The 19,242-nt window shown below is 37.8% G+C and overlaps 1 protein-coding gene across 3 annotated transcripts in view; it reads left to right on the top strand.

The window, feature by feature from the left end:
- LOC145994951 (maternal embryonic leucine zipper kinase-like) overlaps window positions 1-19,242 on the top strand; it is a 325,396-nt gene that overhangs the window by 107,423 nt on the left and 198,731 nt on the right. For all 3 annotated transcript variants that reach the window (XM_083131477.1, XM_083131478.1, XM_083131479.1), the window contains exon 9: window positions 10,539-10,731. In XM_083131477.1, coding sequence (XP_082987603.1) covers window positions 10,539-10,731 — 193 coding nt within the window. The remainder of the gene's footprint in view (window positions 1-10,538; window positions 10,732-19,242) is intronic.

Here is a 19,242-nt window from a genome sequence, read left to right as displayed (position 1 = left end):
ATTGCAGAACAATTAAAAAAAACTTGAAGGTTCTGAGAAGTAAAGTTTCTTATTTTGCTGTATCAGACATTAAGTACATTTCTTGTTTTATATTTCAGTCTCAGTAACTTACTTCATTTTTATATGTAAAATTCCAATAATTTGTTTGTCTTAACTATTATTGTACGCATTACAGATTAATTGATATTGTATCTATTTATAAACATCTATGAAAAGTGTGAAAATATTTCAATGTTGTATATCAGATATGTTAGAAATTGTTTCAGAGTTGTTTAAAGTTCTAGAAAACTGGTCATCTTTGTTCTCAATTACATGCAAAGAAGTGTAATTTTATTTTATTATTGAACTAGTTTTGTTATTTGCATCAGAAAACAACACTAATAAAGAAGGTGAGGGTGGTATGGCTATGAGAGGAAATGGAGGAGGCCATTGTAAAATTATAGTAGTCTTTTACTGTGCATTCAATACTCTGGAAAATATATGAGGATTCTGGAAAACTCAGGGAAATCTCAGGGAAAATGGATTTGGAGTTTGCATGGGAACCCTGTATCTGCCTAAACTACATTTTTGGGCATAAAGATTGGAGACTTAAATACTAGGGTAAATCAAAAAGTAAGTTACGCCCCCTGCATAAAACAAACAAAACACATTAGAAAGAAAATAATTATTGTACACAAATGTATGAACATTTAATTTTTTTTCGACAGTCAACACACTGTTCGTCTTTCATGTTTGTTCTTTCCTCTTCGAACATCTGGCACCATTTCCTGATCATGGGATGTGACATTGCATTCTCACCATACACCTCGACAATCTAGCAATGGATTTCACTCTGATTATGCCTTCGTGTCCACAAAAGTCGGACAACAGAGCACACCACAAATTTGGACGCCACCTCAATATGATGCACCATACTCATACGGTGACTACTATCATATTAAAGCAGCTGCAACATGGCTGCTTTGGGTATGGGGAGAATACATTCCAGACAGTGTTGCCACCAAACATTATTATTTTATCTCTTTTAGTACAGGAACACGGCTTGGGTGTAACTTACTTTTTGATTCGCCCACGTATTTTAGGGCATTTCATAAGCTATGGCTTGACAAATTTAAACAATATACCTAGGTAGTGCATATGTACGTATGTTGGGATCCAAATGGGGGCCACTAATGTTTTGTCCAAGAGAACTGTTAGTTTCATAGCAACCATATATTTTGGAGGATGGATACGGTATTCCATTTGGATGAAATCAGTCGAATCTGTCAACCTTATAATTTTGGCATGGTTAATACACAGAGGAGATACTTAAACTTGAAACATCCACAAAAATAATCTGAAAACACAACTGTGAACAAACTGTGTTGAAGCAGATTTAAAAGTGTGTGTGAAGCAGGTAAGGATAAAGTTCCCCATGCATATTGCACCATCCCATGAAGGCACATTCAGGGGATATTGGGGTAGGGCCCAATATGTTCTTGACCTCGGTGATTTTGGAGGTGATGTGATCACAACCAAACTCCAGCTGCCCCCCCCCCCCCCCAGGACCCATTGATTTGAGGCTGGATGAGTTCCAAAGCTGCTTTATGCAGGGACAAGACCGAAAGAATTCCGTCCTTAGATCACCCACCCCAAGATTCGAACCTGGGTATTCTGCATGACAGTCAGCCAGCCTGTCTACTTTTTTTTTTTACATTTGTAATAAAAGTAATACCCGTAAGCAGTAGTATCCCTCTTCTCTTTATTTTCTCAATTTTCACACGCATCAATTTTCTCTATATTATCAATTGATTCATTTGCTTTATTTTACTTCACTTTTTGTGCCACTATCGGCTAATTTGCGAAGATGGGAATGAGTGATGATATGATGAAATTGATGAATGAACACTCACAAACATCCATGCCCAGGCTGGGATTCGAACCCGGGACCCCTGCCATCATAGTGTGATGTGCTAACCACTGTGCCACGGGGGCTAGCTCTTTGTATTATCGGGACAAACACAAACATCCACGTCCGAACAGGGATTCAAACCTGGGACCCCTGGCATTGCAGCATGCTTTGCTAACCACTCCGCCACGGAGTTTGACTAAACCGCCACAGCTATCAAGTATTAGTATAGTATTGCAATGCGCAACCCTGGAAACTGATCATAGATATATTAACTGCTACGCCATCCAGCAAGAGTAGAATCAAACTGTTGGTCAAATTTTTCAGAACATAGTACTTAGATAATTTAATCATTTGTCCCGCACTGTGGCTGTGCGGTAGGGTGGCTACTCCCCAGGAATTCCTTGAATTCTGGGAATTATGCGTGAATTCTACTTGAATTTTTCTCTGTAGACATGAAAAATTACAACTTTTTCTAATCCAAATCCTATTCACGATATGACAGGTACTGTCATATGGCTTGTTTTACTAACTATACCTATGCGCATGTTGAATAATTTAAGATTGTTAGCACACGTCTATATGCACAATAGACATAATGTTCAGAGAATTCATGAAAAATGGAGTATAAATTCCGTTAGAATTCATTTCTACTCACGTTAATTTCTGAAGGTAGCGAAAGATGGCACCAATCGGAATTTTATGAATAAACCGTAAATTCTTAAATTGCATCTTTCTTGGATATCAATATAATGACAACTTCAATTTTTAGTCATATTTAAACATTCTGGTAATACATTTTGACCTTTTGTTATAAGATCTTTTATTTTCATAAATACCGCAAAAAGTTTGGTGTCGCTTTATGCACAGGGACGTTTTGACCAGGTGGTGATATTATTGGTTCCTGCAATTTGCACACTTGTTACTAAGTTTTAATTCATACAGCGCGTTATTCTCCATTCTTCTGCATAAATAAAACAATTATGATAATTCAAGGTTTATTACAATAAGATCATTGACACATGTAGATATGCATATATTGCTCAATAATACATTTTAAAAAATTGTTACGTTGACGTTGTAAAACGTGTTGTGAAAAAAGTTTGTAAGGGCCCCGGGAGGAGGTTTGGGTGCATGGGAGGAGGTTCGGGCACATGGGAGGGAACAATACGTAAGATTGAAATAGAGAATACATCTGCTTGAATTTTTGGAAAGTTCAACTTGAAAACTGGGAATGATACTTGAATTTTATCATGGTTCTAGAGTAGCCTCCCTGGGCGGTCATGCTTTGGGCTACATCTATGGGACGTGTGCAGGTTTGACTCTCCTTGGGGAAATGTAAAAGCTTTTCTTCTGAGATTTCAGCCTGTGTATGAGACTGGTTAACACTCGCTATCATTATTAAATTGGGTAGCTACAAATGAGGAGCATAACCCGGTTATGAAAATCTACAATGATGATGGGTGGTTCGTCATGCTGACCACGCATCACCCTATAAGAGTAGGATCAGGTGGGAGTGTGGCTGGCAGTCGGTAGGTAGGTCTGGGCCCTTAATGGTCTGTTGCGGCATGGGTTATGTATGTTTTTAGTTGAATCATTTCAAGGTGTGAGACCTTGATTGTCAATTCTTAACTATGTTAACACAAAATATTAAATAGTGTTTGATTCTGTGAAATTGATGAAGTAAGTGTGCATGACATACTGCACTTCAAATATGCACGTCTGACTATACGTGTGATGTGGAAATGTCATTAAATATACACAATATTACACTTCATCTAGAACCCAAAAAAGGTAATTTTAAAGTGCATTTTTTTTTCATTTTTGCCAATTTTCAGGTTTTAGGTCATATTACTCGATTTTCGGCATTTTTCCTTAATTTTTTGCAATATTCAGTGTATTGTTTCATCATATTGTGTCACTTCTTTAATTTTTTTCACCAAGGTGAACATAGGCCTATATATATCTCACAGGATAGCAATTTACAAGCAAAAGAAATGCTAAACTGGTGACAGGTCTTCGTTGTGTCGGGGGAAACTACTAGGTGTCCGTCTGGGCCAATTTCAGATTTAAGATAAGATTTTTCCATTGGAAATCCTCGTTGCATATTTTAATTGAATGTGCATGTGGTATCATTTGGTGCCTTTTTTTAAAAAAAGAAAAAAGCAAGATTGCATTTTGTTTAATTTCCTTTTCATTTCAATTTTTAACCTGAAACTAACAAATTTAATGGTCATTTTTTGCATTTTTTACGTCATTTTCCCCATTTTTAGGACATTCTATAGGTCATCAACTTCTGCTCCCTATTTATCAGGTTTTATCATAACCCAAAAAAAAAAACACCTGGGTTGGGTTTTTCAAAAAAAAACTTGCAAAATGCCAACCCTGAAATTGATGAAGTAATATAATTAAGCCTTGTTTCCATATTAAAAACACTAAGTTGCTGACCAAGGCAGTTTATTAAGATAGAAACACTTAACAGGTAATGTTTCAACCCTGTATCAGGGTCTTCCTCAGAGGAAGAACTAAACTAAAATGTTGAAATATACTACACACAGAAAGATTACATACACATAGCAGGGTCATTAGCCACACAACAACAAATCAAGTTGACAGTCCTTATCTAGGAAGCTTTCTCCAAAGGAATTAAACATATCACCTCCTGACAGTTGTTGACTAATGGGTCTACTACACTGACAGGTGATTGACAGGTCAAGATTAGCAAGAGGCTAGAACCACCTGCTTACCACTCCCCTACCCCTCCTGCCTTTTTGGTTATGGATGAATACCTCCTCCTCTGGTCTTCTTCTTTTCTCTTCTCTCTTCCTTGTTCATACTTCTTTTTTCTTCATTCCTTTTCTTAATCCTTTCAACTTTCTCTAACACACTCTTCCATTCCTTGTTTATCTTGAGTCCTTCATTCCAATTCATGTCGTCTTCTCCTTTCTCTTCTATTTCTTTGGCCTCCTTCCATTTTCTCACTAGTTCTCTCTTATCTTTTCCTATTCGCCTAGCCAAATCCCATTCAACTTCATGTCCTGTTTCTCTAGTGTGTTTGAATATGGCATTCCTGTCTCTCTTCAATCTCATATCATCCATGTGTTGCTTTAACCTGTCTTTAAGTCTCTTCTTCGTTTCCCCTATATATACACTTTCACAACCTGCACTTCACCTCGTAGATAACCCCTTCCTCTTCTTCCTCTCTCTTTTCATCCTTCTTCTTGCTGGCTATACTTAAAATAGTGCGTCCTCCCTTCCTGTAAGTTCTTATACCCACTTTCCTCAGCACTTTGCATATCTTCTCTGTGGCGTCGCCCATACTTCTTATACGAAACCATCTCTCTTTCTTTTTCTTCCTTCTCTTCCAGTCCTCTCTCTTTTATCTCTTTCCTTCTTCTGTTGATGTTGTGTCTGTCTTTCTTTTCATAGCCATTCTCTTCTAGTTGTTCCCACAGGCTATTAATCTTGGTTTCTTCTTCCCCTTTCTCTGTGCATATCTTCTTTATTCGGTCTTCCATGTTCCTTATAAAATTACGTTTAGTTCCATCACCCACATCACTTCTTTTGTGGCAGAACACTCCTGCCGAACACTTCTTTTGATACCATGTAGCCACAATCCCCATCAGGCACGTATCCAGAGGGGGGGCTTAGGGGGCTCGAGCCCCCCCCCCCCGAAAGTTTTAGGTTTACACTAGATAAAAAGAGGTTTTTGATTTCTTGTGGTGTGAAATAAAATAATATGACAATAATTTAAGGAGAGAATTAATTATCGAGGCAAGACGGAGAATGTTCCGTAACCCTGTTATTGATAATAGCACGTATCCAAGATGGGGCACAGGGGGCTAGACCCTTTACCCAGGAAATTTTTTACACGTTAGATAAAATTAGGTTTTTGGCTTCTTAAATAATGTGAAAATAATGTAAGGAGAGAAATAATTATCGAGGCAAGACGGAGCATGTTTTATACCCCTGTTATAGTTAATGGCTCGAGCTACCCCCCCCCCCCCCCTCCCTCAGGAAATTTTTCAATTTACACTAGATAAAATTAGATTTTTGGCGTCTTGAATAATGTCAAGATAATAAATTTATAAATCTGAGAGAAATAATTATCGAGACAAAACGGAGAGTGTTCTATAACCCTATTATTGTCAATAGCACGTATCCAAGGTGGGAATCAGGAGGCTCGAGCCCCCCCTTCAGGATTTTTTTCTGTTTACACTAGATAAAACTAGGATTTTTTCTTGTTGAATAATGTGATGATAGTTTGGGAGAAATAATTATCGAGACAAGATGGAGAATGTTCTATAACCCTGTTATTGTTAATAGCACGTATCCAAGCTTGGGTTGAGGTGGCTCGAGCCCCCCCCCCCCCAGGATTTTTTTTTATTTTACACTAGATAAAATCAGGTTTTTGGCTTTTTCAATAATGTGACGATGATTTAAGGAGATGACAATTATCGAGGCAAGACGGAGAATGTTCTATAACCCTGTTGTTGATAATACTGCACGTACACTTTTCTTGTGCTTTTGGTGTTCTCGCAGTGCACTTGAGCACTATGTAGATACTTGTCAGCATTTGGAAGCTGCACAACAAAGGAAGCGCCACACGTAGGGCGATTCGTTGTAATTTCTAATCTCTGGAAGTCGGGAGGGGGTACGTTCTTGAATGAGAGAAGGAGTCAACTACTGGCGATATTAACGAATCGTTTTATCTGCGGAACGTTCTAGAATATAATGAGGATATAAATACGCGGATTCAATTTTTCGGTTGATCTGTACAAAGAATCGGTTAATGAGATTTCAGAGGTAAGTGTGACAATTCATACAGTCGTTGGTGATCAGATCAGTCAGCGTCCTCTGATTGCTTTATAAGATATAGTGATTCGAAAATGAAGACATTGACGACAGCAGAATTTCCGGGGCCTCAGTGTAGTGCTACTTCGGTTCGAGGGCTGAAGAGATCAAAGGTCTCTCTCTAAAGTGAATATTTCAGCAGTACCGGATATTGGAGTGGTTTATTAAAACAGAAATAAACTGCATAGATCAACTGAAAATCAAAGTTTTGAGTGATGATTTAGTTTTGCCAGAACTAAATTTCGTATATGCAGTCCGAGAATTTCATGGTATAAAAAATACTTTTGTTTAAGCCTACTGGGTTCGAAACACATTCAAACACTTAACTACCATAAAGAGACAGCCGAAAATTTTATGAATGTCAAGAAGAGGAAGCAAGAAGATGTTGCATATGTAGACATTTTAGGCGGAAATTGCAGGCTCTACCAGGACCCAAATCAGGGCTCTACCAACTAAGCCACCTAGCCATCCTTGACTTCAACCGATTTTTCGTTAAAATGTCTACATAGTACATGTCCTGTGTATATCAAATCGTAAGGTGTTGCCTGTATAGTGAACAAGCACAGAAAATATAGGAGAGAAGAAAACTGAGGAGCATTCCCACCGGTTGAGGATAATTTTTTCTGTGGTCAACAAGAGCTACTACTTCTTGGTGTCAATGACAGTGGCCTAATAAGGGAGATTTCATACCCTGTCGCCTGAGGATTTCACAAATCGAAATTAGGTTTGTGCGGCCTTTTGTGTCGCTACGGCGTGAAACGTTGCTGTTGATTAGCCCATTCCAATCGACATGTATCGCGTGTCCCTTCGGTCTGAAACCTTCCTAAGTCTTGAAAATCCAAGTCACAAGGATGGAAAATTAGGGTCTTGTTAAGTTTAGGTGTGAAGGCAGGCAGACGACAGCACCCTAAAGGATCATATCCAAACCTGCAGGAAGAACGCATCTTACTTCAATTTCCAATACGATGATAAAAACTTCTGGTGAGTTGATTTTAAAAAATGTCCGAGATAAAGAGAGGCATGCCCAGGATTTTCGGAAGGGAGAGGGGAATACTGGGTCAAATGGGGTTATTACCTCACCAAACCTCCCTTGGGCACGTCACTGGAGATAAATGAGTAAGCATTTCATCATACTGGGAGACGAAACATTAGATGTGTTGGGAATGGAAGGGTTTTCACTGTGCATTAATTGTTTCGTGATCCACCTGTATTCGAGAAGACTTCCTTTGTTTCGTGCCGATATATGACAATACAGCGGAAGCTGTGACAGGCATTTTTGAACACTTGTGAGTGCTAAGGCCTGAATCTGAACAATTTGGTGGGTTTCGGCATTTATAAGAGCTGAAAAATGGGAGGACAAGACACGTTAGTGGTGTTCAGGCTCGAATCGGAGAGAAATATTCGAGAGCTGTCTGCGTCCAGTTCGCACCCCACAATTTGAATCTCGCGTTGTCGAGTGGATTGTCCATCCCGTGCATGTGTAACAGCTTCGTAAAAACACTGAAAGACACCATAGATGTTTTTATGTCTGATGAGATGAAATGGACAAACACACATACTGAGATGGTTCCGGCACACAATATTAATGCATGGAAACAGAGGAGTCTAGTGGTAAAAAATGTTCCGATTTCACGTTATGATTAAAATGACAGCCTTACAGTGGCAACGATTTAAGAGATAGTTGTTCCCAATTTTTTATTTTTTTGCCTCAACATTATGACCTCTTAATGTTAAGCCTTGGCTACCAAGAGAAAGTAAACTTTCCTTGCAACCCCCTCCGCACCCCCCCCCACCCCGTTTTGGAACCCAATTGACACCTCTGGTCTTAAACACACAATTGTGAGGTTCTTACTATACCCCTTAAAAAAATGGTGTTGATCCCCCCCTAAAAGGAATTCCTGGATACGTGCCTGATCCCCATTCCTCTCTTCTTTTTCATCTCAATATCCAACAAATTTAATGTTCCTTCCTGTTCCGTTTCGAGCTCAAGGAATATCCCTGCTTTCTCATCTTCTACATCTTTAACAAGCTTACTCAGTTGCCTCTTCGTTCCCTTCCATATCCCAAAACAATCATCCACATATCTACAAAACAGACTTATCTCCTCCTTTCACTATCACTTCCTTCTCCCATTCATTCATAACTAATTCCGCCAGCACAGGGCTTAAACAAGAGCCTATATTCAGACCTTCACTAATGTTGATGATTTTACTCCCCACTCTGCTGTAACCATTGTCCCAAATGGTTTCCAGCGCTTGTACCACTCTCTCACTATCCCATTCTCCTATAATGCTTTTCCCCACTTTCTTCCTCACTATATCCACTACGTGTCCCCTTTTGATGCTCGGGAACATGCTTCTCACGTCTAGGCTAAACATTGTTGATAAACATTGGAGATAAAATCAAAGGAATACCATATTCAAACACCCTAGAGAAACAGGACATGAAGTTGAATGGGATTTGGCTAGGCGAATAGGAAAAGATAAGAGAGAACTAGTGAGAAAATGGAAGGAGGCCAAAGAAATAGAAGAGAAAGGAGAAGACGACATGAATTGGAATGGAGGACTCAAGATAAACAAGGAATGGAAGAGTGTGTTAGAGAAAGTTGAAAGGATTAAGAAAAGGAATGAAGAAAAAAGAAGTATGAACAAGGAAGAGAGAAGAGAAAAGAAGAAGACCAGAGGAGGAGGTATTCATCCATAACCAAAAAGGCAGGAGGGGTAGGGGAGTGGTAAGCAGGTGGTTCTAGCCTCTTGCTAATCTTGACCTGTCAATCACCTGTCAGTGTAGTAGACCCATTAGTCAACAACTGTCAGGAGGTGATATGTTTAATTCCTTTGGAGAAATTTTCCTAGATAAGGACTGTCAACTTGATTTGTTGTTGTGTGGCTAATGACCCTGCTATGTGTATGTAATCTTTCTGTGTGTAGTATATTTCATCATTTTAGTTTAGTTCTTCTTGTGAAGAAGACCCTGATACAGGGTTTAAATGTTACCTGTTAAGTGTTTTTATCTTAATAAACTGCCTTGGTCAGCAACTTAGTGTTTTTGATGAAGTAAGTGTGCATGACATACTGCACTTCAAATATGCACGTCTGACTATACGTGTGATGTGGAAATGTCATTTTCACAACACAAGTCATTGTTCACAGATAATCGATGCACATTTTCAATGGATGGTTTGGAAATGTTCTTTGTTGTTCACTGTAATGAACAGAATGCAACAAGCAACTAACTTCCTGCTGTCACTGGTATCTATTTGTTTGACAGAATTTTGAATGAAAATATTATTTAAATTTTAGCCACACATTTCCACTGTTTTTAGAACATAGAAAATTAATATTTTTCAGTTTTGTAGCACATAAAAATCTGCTCCTTATTTATTGCACAAAATAAACATTTCCCTTGTAATATTACGTTTATGTGCTTGTCAGAGAGTTAAGTTTATTCCTGTGTAAAGGAGTTCGTTTTTGCTTTTGATATATTTGCAACTGAATTTATCAATTTTCCATGATTAGCATAACACTCAGGTTAATAAAGACTCCAGAAAATGTCGTGTCGGTAAGTAAACTCTAAATTTCACGTTTAAGGGTTTATTTCGCATTTTGCAGTTCATTTCATTTCACATCATTTCATGACAGAACAGTAGGAAAATGCACTTCTCACCTTTCAAAAACATGAAAATGTACATTACAGTGTGTTATTTCACATTTCGTGTATTCGTCCAAAATGAAATATCCATGCCTCTAAAAATGTGTAATTTTGTAATGAACAAATTTTTTCTCTTTTCTTGCAGGGAGCTGATAGAGTTGTGGAGCAAAACCAGGAGATGAAACAAAATGGTGTACTACTAGAAGCACATTTTAATAATAGGATTGGAGATACTCTCAAACCCATTCATACATCATTGGAAGGAGGACTGGACGATATTGACTTATTGAATTTTGGAAAAAATAATCTAAAACGTGAGAAACCTCAAACAACAGTTGGTAAGTATATTTTACCATTTATTTCAACATGAAAACATTACTCAGTTAGCTCGCAAGAAACTGCAACTATGTTTCAACTTTTTCAAACCATTTAACTTTGACATTTTAAATAAATACGTGGGCATACCCAAAAGAAACCGAACTAATTTTTTTGTGAACTTATTTATTCACAATTTAAGTACAAACCTTCAATCCCCTTCAAAGTACTCTCCACTTGCATTAAGACACTTGTCCAATCTTTGATTCCATTTTTCAAAACATTTTTTAAAGTCATCTTTTGTGATGCGTGACAGCGCCTCCGTCGTTTTTTTCTTCACCTCAGCAACATCAGCAAAACGCTTTCCTTTCATGTCTCCTTTCATTCTAGGAAACAAAAAAAAAGTCGCACGGGGCAAGGTCGGGTGAGTATGGGGATGTGGAACAGGGGTCATACCATTTTTGGTCAAGAATTGTCGTACAGACAGGGCTGTGTGAGCCGGGGCATTGTCATGATGGAAAAGCCAGTCATCCGACTGCCACAAATTGGGTCGCTTCCGCTGCACACTGTTGCGCAATCGTTTCAAAACTTCCAAGTAGAAAGCCTGGTTAACTGTCTGACCCTGCGGAACAAACTCTAAATGGACGACTCCTCTCACATCGAAAAAACAAAGCAGCATTGTTTTAATGTTTGATTTCACCTGACAAGCTTTCTTGGGCGGGGCGAACTTGAAGTCTTCCACTGGCTTGATTGTTGCTTCGATTCCTTCGATTCGGGATTGTAAGCATAGCACCACGTTTCGTCACCTGTGATAATTTTTGAAAAAAGTTTGGATCATTTTGGGACTCTTCTTTCAAAGCACGGCATGCTTCCACGCGACCTTGTTTTTGTTCAGTAGTCAGCAGTCGTGGCACGAATTTGGCAGCCACCCTTTTCATTCCCAAATCGTCTGTCAAAATTCGCTGCACTCAACTCCAAGTCACTCCCGACAGCTCCACAATTTGTTCAATGGTCCGTCGTCGATCTTCGTTGATGATTTCACGAATTTTTTCAACATTGTCATGTGTTCGGGCCGTGGAAGGACGACCAGAACTAGGTTTGTCATCAATTGACATTTCACCATTTTTGAAACGGGAAAACTACTCAAATACTTGAGTTTTCCCCATAGCATCGTCCTTGTACGCAGTTTTTAACATATCAAGAGTTTCTGTTCCACTCTTTCCGAGCAAAAAGCAGAATTTCACCGCCGCACGCCATTTCCGAAAATCAGCCATTGCAAAAACGACGATCACACAAAACAGCTGTCACTCTAAACTCCGCCGAAACGTGTCCTGACCTGTTTCAGCGGCGGTACTCGGCTTACGGACTCAGGAAGGTTTGCTCTATGCGCTCCTAGCGGTAAAACGCAGTACTACAAAAGCTCTGCCCACCACAAAATTAGTTCGGTTTCTTTTGGGTAGACCCACATATACTTAAACAAGTTATTAAATTTTCCCGCGAGACACTTTTAAAGGCTCTATTAATTTTGGTGGCCCCTGCCACCATGCACTTGGGCTGGCTTCCAGTTCCTATCATTTCCCTATGTGCTGCTTGGAGCGCTGGTGTAGCCAGTTCGTCTTTTACATTTACTGCATGCACTTGGTTTCAGTTATTGCAATAGCAGGAGCCAAATGTGATGCACATGTGCCTGTGCAGCAAAGCAGATATGGGGACACATCATTCTTCAATTAAGGGATACTTTTGACTTAAGAAAAAAAAAATTGAAGATTAAAAATCTAAAACAACTATGGGAAGCACTGGTGAAAATTGGAACATCTCCTGCACTGGTACAGAGAATACAAAGTGTATACAAGAGAGTGAAAGGAACCGTCAGATTAGCAGGGAAATGCTCAGATGAATTTAAGATAGAAATAGGAGTAAAACAGGGAGACAGCCTGAGCCCTCTTCAGTTTATTATCCTAATGAACCAGATTATCAAACAATGTAAACCAAGAACTGGGAGATACAAAGTAGGAAACCGAAAGATGAGACCAGTACAAGTACAATCATTTACAGTGGTCGGAAGTAGCGCGCTACTTGTAGCGTCGCTACTGTAGCTAGCTACAAAATTTGTAGCGGTAGCTGTAGCGGCACTACATTTTTTTAATTGTAGTTGTAGCGGTAGCGAAGCTACAAAATTCCTGTAGTTGTAGCAAAAATTTCGCTACAGCTACATTTTTCTCAGCATTTTGATGTAATTTTTGAATGTGGCAACGGCATCAAAAATAAATGACAATATTGCTTACTTTTGCAAGAGACTCAAAAAGACAAAGTCCATTACATGCAAATACAGGTAATCTAGATTATAAATATCTCTATATCGCAGATTATAAATATCTGCGTAATTTATTTCATTAGCATCTGAATAATTCTAATATCCAGATAACTAACTGGCATATATGAATTCCAGATAACTAACTGGCATATATGAATATATTCCGGCTAATAGCCATTTATTTTAGCTGCATCGCTATTTTGGGGAGAATCATGCCGCATTTGCTACAACGCCAGGAAAAAATGTCCCGTTTGTGCCACCCCTGGAACAAATCCTGTGGATATCGATGGCGTAACAGACAGCAAAATATCGATAATTACTGTGTAAAACACAACTTACAGTGCAAAAATGGACGATCCATTTTCTACTAATCTGACAAAGCAATAGTGCCAGCAATCAATGGTTCAGTACGTTAACAGCATTGATCATTGTCAGTGTATAGGATCACACAGGCAAGAAATTATTGTTACAACAATGATAGTGTTTCTGGAATTACAATTATTTTGGTCATAATGTGTGTTCGCAAATTTTAAAAATTACAATATATTTTATCATATTGTAAAGAAAACATACAAGTTATTGACTTTCCTGCAGAAATTACATTTTTTTTTGTTAAAATACACAGTTTTCAAATTTATGTATTTTTCCTATTTTTGTGTCCCTTTCCTGTAACTTTTTCTAATCATGGCAATGAGGATGAATTGTTTATTTAGTTATTTTCTTATCTATGGCCGTTTTCTGCCACTTTTGGCTAATTGTGAGAATGGGGAAGAATGATGAGCAGAGTGAGGAATGGAGGAGCAGGAGGATCCCATCTTCCCAACTAGGAGTCTTTCCTAGTGTTTGTTTTGAGTCCACTTTATGCACAAATCAGCTGATCGAGACTGATACGAACCACCATGTGCCCTCAGCCGGGTATCGAACCTGGGGCCCTTTGAATACAAGGTGACAATTACAATTTCCACTGTGTCTTCGGGGAAGCATTTCCAACAGAAAAACTTACGTAAAGAATTGTTATATCTGTTTCTCATTTATACCATTAGAAGCATCCCCCAGCTATCTTCAAGGTTCGAGCAAATATCCGCCATCCCCCAAAAAACATTCTGTTTAAGTTAAGAAGATTAAATTGCTAAATATCACATTTTTATCTTATTTCCATTTTGTGCAACACGTTCTAGTTAATTTCGATACATGTGATATTCTTCCAATTAATTTTAAAAAGAAGTCTGTCACATAAATATTTTTCAAATGACAATAAGAACATCACGGATACGTGTAAGACCTAGTTTTTTTAATTATATGCAACTTACAAAGGAACTTTATTGAAAATATGTAACTGAAGTAACACTGCTATAAAAATTATAGAATGAAGAGAATCATGGTAATAAATAACAGAATCTATTTTTCAGTATGTACAACTATCATACTAGGGCTTCTTTTGAATAGCCATATAGTTGTTTAAGTTTTTAATACAGAAGTAGCGCAAAAGTAGCGAAGTAGCGAGTAGCGCAAGGGAGTAGCGTAGCGAGCTACTTTTTAGTAAATGTAGTTGTAGCTGTAGCGAAGCTACATTTTGGAAGAGTAGCTGTAGTTGTAGCGAAGCTACTTATAAAATGTAGCGTTCTGATCACTGATCATTTGTATATGCTGACGGCATTGCCCTGGTGGCTAGGAATAGAGAGGAGTTACAGAAGGCGGTAATTGAATGGGCAAGTACAATAGAAGACAAAGGAATGGGCATGAACATAGATGAGAGTAAAGTGATGGTGGTGACAAAAGAAAGAGTAACTGCACCCCTAAATATACAGTGGAAAGGGAAGCAGCTGGAACAAGTAAACAGATACACATACCTAGGAACAATCATAACATCAGATGGAAGAATGGATGAAGAAGTTAATAATAGGGTACAAAAGGCAAACCAAGTGTACTATCAACTCAACAACACTTTAATTGGTAAAAAGGAAATAAGTGAACAAACGAAGATGATGATTTACAAGACAATCTACATTCCCACATTGCTGTATGGAAAAGAGAGCTTAACATTATTACCAAAACAGAGAGAAAGGCACTGCAATGGTTTGGACACGTTACAAGAATGGAGGAGGATCGCAAGCCTAGACAGGTGCTGGAGGCCAGACCAGAAGGCAAGAGGGGAAGAGGACAACCAAGAGTTCAATGGCAAGAGTATTGAGGTATGTACTTTTATGGCCATTCGATAGTGAATAGTGAAGTGTCGTCGGACGAATGTACTTGTTACGCTGGATTAAATTGCAAGTCGAAGTATCAAGAGAGATTGTAAAAAGAACGCAAACAAAAAAAAAAAAAAGGATTTTTGTTGTTTCCTTCGCAACTTCACCACAACATCGCGGTTGCCCTCAGAGTAATGTGATGTGACGTTCGTTTTCCCTTTTTGTTTACGCAAGGTGCATTGGGCTCCAATCAGCTCTAATTTTGGCACAAGAAAAAAGGAATGTACTCACGTAATTTCGGGTTGGTACTGTTGGGGATAAATAGGTACACTACATATCTTAGCAAAACATGTAAGAGCACCAAAAAAAATAAGGTTTTCTCTAAAATGTCATCTGTATGCTAATGTCAATGATTAGACGTTTCTACTTTTAAAAGAAACAATTGCGCAGAATTATTTATAATGTAATTTGTCAAATTAGGATTGGTTAAATGGGAAAAATGCATTGAAGTTGTTGTATATTGGGTATAAATGTGAACAGTTTGATCTAGTCTATTGTAGTACCTTCGGGGAGAATTTAAACCATTGAATAGACGCTGGTTTCGTCAAAAGAAATGTTATTTTGATGTATTTCTTGTTCATATGAAAATGTTAGCCATCTCTACGTTGCATGGGTTAATATAATAAAATTGACCACGTGTCGCAAATTATAGATTGCAGTACATATTTATCCTAGAAAAAACTGTACCTAAAATTAAAATTGGGCAAACGAGATTGTAGTTATTTGGACACGGAACCAGGGCAGAATTTCCGTTCTAGTTTAAGGAGTCTTTTGTCGTGTAAAAAGCAACATCTTTTGACTTTAGTACGAACGGTATCCCTTTGTTAGATAGATCGGATTACTCCGATTAGTTGGTTCTCTCACGAGACTGAGGTGACGGTACAAAATACTTGTCATTAACCTCAAACAAACTACTTTCGTAACTGTTAGGTTTGGGTACGTGTAACTTCGATTCCACGGCCTCTTTACGCGTCTTCCCTTTTTGCTTATTATTTGAGTACCCACCTAATTAGTTACAAAGGGAAAACGATGCTGGAAATCCGAAAACTAGCCTTGGACCAAAAAGTGTACAGGAAGTGGATGATGGAACCCGACGCTTAATGGCAGAAGGGGATGGAAAAGAAGAAGGAGGAGGATAGACGTGTAATGTCTTGATGCTACATAGACAGCAGAACTGAATTTTCACTAAGAATGTTTTATTTAATTGTTGAAAAATTCATGCTCCATGCTAATGGCATTTTATCCATGCTAAGGACTCAATCGTGTCCATGCTAATGACAACCCCGATATTTTTTTATTTTTTCTCTTTAGGTTATTGGGTTGAACTACACCCAACTTTGGACTTCTGATTTCAAATCATTCAACAAGTAAATTCTAATTTTATTATAACTTTATTATTAGTCTGCTGAATTACACTTAGTCCATGCTAATGACAACAAAGTAATGTACTGACCTTGGTTTCAGAAGAAAAATATTTGTAATTCAAGCAGTGAAATAAGATTCCTCCAAAGCACATGGTCATTTACTGTAGCTTGAAATATGCACTATTATTCTAAAGGAAATAATATCCTTGCCTTCGAATACTCAAATTAAAAAAAATGGCTGTTGACATGGGATCTAGGGAGAAAAGTTTATTAGCATCCGAATTCTATTGTATTGTTGATTGCCTTTTCTTTTCATGATATTATGAATGATAATACTTATTTTGTACAAAAAATATTTTTACTTTATAAATTTGAAGTAACATTTAGGAAAAAATTGCACTTTAATTCACCTTGGCAGGGCATATCCGTGGATATATATTTCTTTAATATATATTTTTGGACTTTTTTTATTTATTATTCAGGGTGTATCATAAGTGATGGTCATAAATGAAACCGGAGATACATCGCATCAAACCCAGACAAAAGTTCCTCTTCCACTTTTCCGAGAGATGCTCAGTGTCGGAGCTAGACACCACCGAAAGTGTGGGAAAGTACAGTTCACACCTCTGTAGGACGAGTACTACGGCAGTTAGAAAGGCGGTTCCAAAGAAATCATAAAGGAATCTTATGCGCTCTACCAGAAACGCACCATGGGAGATCTGTGGGACCTAATGCGAAAGGGACTCCCCATAGGAAATGGGATTCCCCGTAGAAAGAATACGTTTAAGCAGGTGGACGTCAACATATCCAGATACCATTCACAATTACGGAAACACAAAACGTAATTGTGAATGGTATCTGGATCCCTTTCACATATTCTTTCTATGGGGAACCCCATTTCTTATGGGGAGTCCCTTCCACATTAGGTCCCACAGATCTCCCATGGTGCTTTTCTGGTACAGTGCGTAAGATTTCTTTGGAACAGGCTTTCTAACTGCCATAGTACTCGTCCTACAGAGGTGTGAACTGTACTTTCCCACACTTTTGGTGGTGTCTAGCTCTGACACTGAGCATCTCTCGGAAAAGTGGAAGAGGAACTTTCATCTGGGTTTGACGCAATGTATCTCTGGTTTCATTTATGACCATCACTTATGATACACCCTGTAATGTGTGGGGCATATAAGATTGTAAACATAGAATATGGGATCTTTTTAGAATTACTTCACAACCTTAGTAACTATTCTTACAGAGCTGGGACTTCAAATTGTCCTCTAATGGTAGAACAGGGTGACTACTCACCAGGAATTCCTTGAATTCTGGGAATTATACATGAATTCTGCATAAATTTTTCTCTGTAGACTTGAAAAATTGCAAATTTTATTAATCCAAATCCCATTGAATTTACATGCGTAATAATGCCCTGAGGCAGTTTTTCACAGTTCAGCCTTTATTTTCCTCGAGGAAGAAAAAGAAAGCTGCTTGGAAAATAAAACAGAATTATCTCAATTTGTTTACTTTGTTAGTATCCTTTGCAGAACAATCTATCTGACAGACTGAAAATTATTGCAGGATAAGAAATCTTGAAGCTCATTAGGTAAATTTGTGTTTGAAATTCTTATAGAGGTAGCAATATTTCGTAGATTAATCAGGGTGGCTACTCACCAGGAATTCCTTGAATTCTGGGAATTGTGTGTGAATTATTGGCTGCAGGAATTATGTATGAATTCTACATGAATTTTTCTCCGTAGACATGAAAAATTGCAACTTTTATTCATTCAAATCCCTTTGAATTTATACATATTTATTAATGCCCTGAGGCAAGTTTGTTTCACAGTTTAGTTTTTTTTAATGGAGGAAGGAAAAGAAAAGAAAGCTGCGTTGAAAATGAAACAGCATTCTCTCAGTTCATTTCCTTTGTTAGTGTCTTTTGCAGAACAATCTACCTGACAAATGGAAGATTATTGCAAGATATTTGAAGTTGATAGGTAAATTTGAGTTTGAAATTGTTTATACAATTTTTCGTAGATTATTATATCCCGTAACATTTGTGACTTGTGTTTGTAGATGGATTTCTAGTCTGAGTGTATGAAATGGCAAACGTGAACTCCGCACCTTAAATTCAATGTATGTATACAGTATATACACCGTTTAATTGAATTGATTCAGAATTTTTGGATAAATTTGAATCACACAGACCCTTTATATTGTTAATATATTTGTGTGTGTGTGTGTTTCTGTATATGTTGGTGGTGAGATGAATTTTTGGAAAGTTCACGTTGAAAACTGGGAATTATACTTGAATTTTATCATGACCGTAGAGTGCATAAAGAATCACCAGATGCAGGTTCAACATCCAAACCATCACCATCAAGCAAGCAAACAATGATAAAATAAAATATATTGCTCAGGGCCGGACGAAAATGGTCAGTAAAAATTAGTAGATGTCAGCTTTTTTCAGCTTAGTCTGTAATTTGTCAGTATTTTAAAAAATGGTCAGTAAAGTTGGTTTTTTCTATGTTTGCGTGACTGCAATTTGTTATTTTTTTTTAATTTTGTTACTCCATTATAACTTCCCAGTGAGATGATTTTTTTTATTCAACTTTATTC

Source organism: Lepisma saccharinum, chromosome 11 (assembly GCF_977018435.1).
Source record: "Lepisma saccharinum chromosome 11, izLepSacc3.1, whole genome shotgun sequence".
Taxonomy (NCBI): Eukaryota; Metazoa; Arthropoda; class Insecta; order Zygentoma; family Lepismatidae; genus Lepisma; species Lepisma saccharinum.
This window is presented reverse-complemented; position numbering and strand designations above follow the sequence as displayed.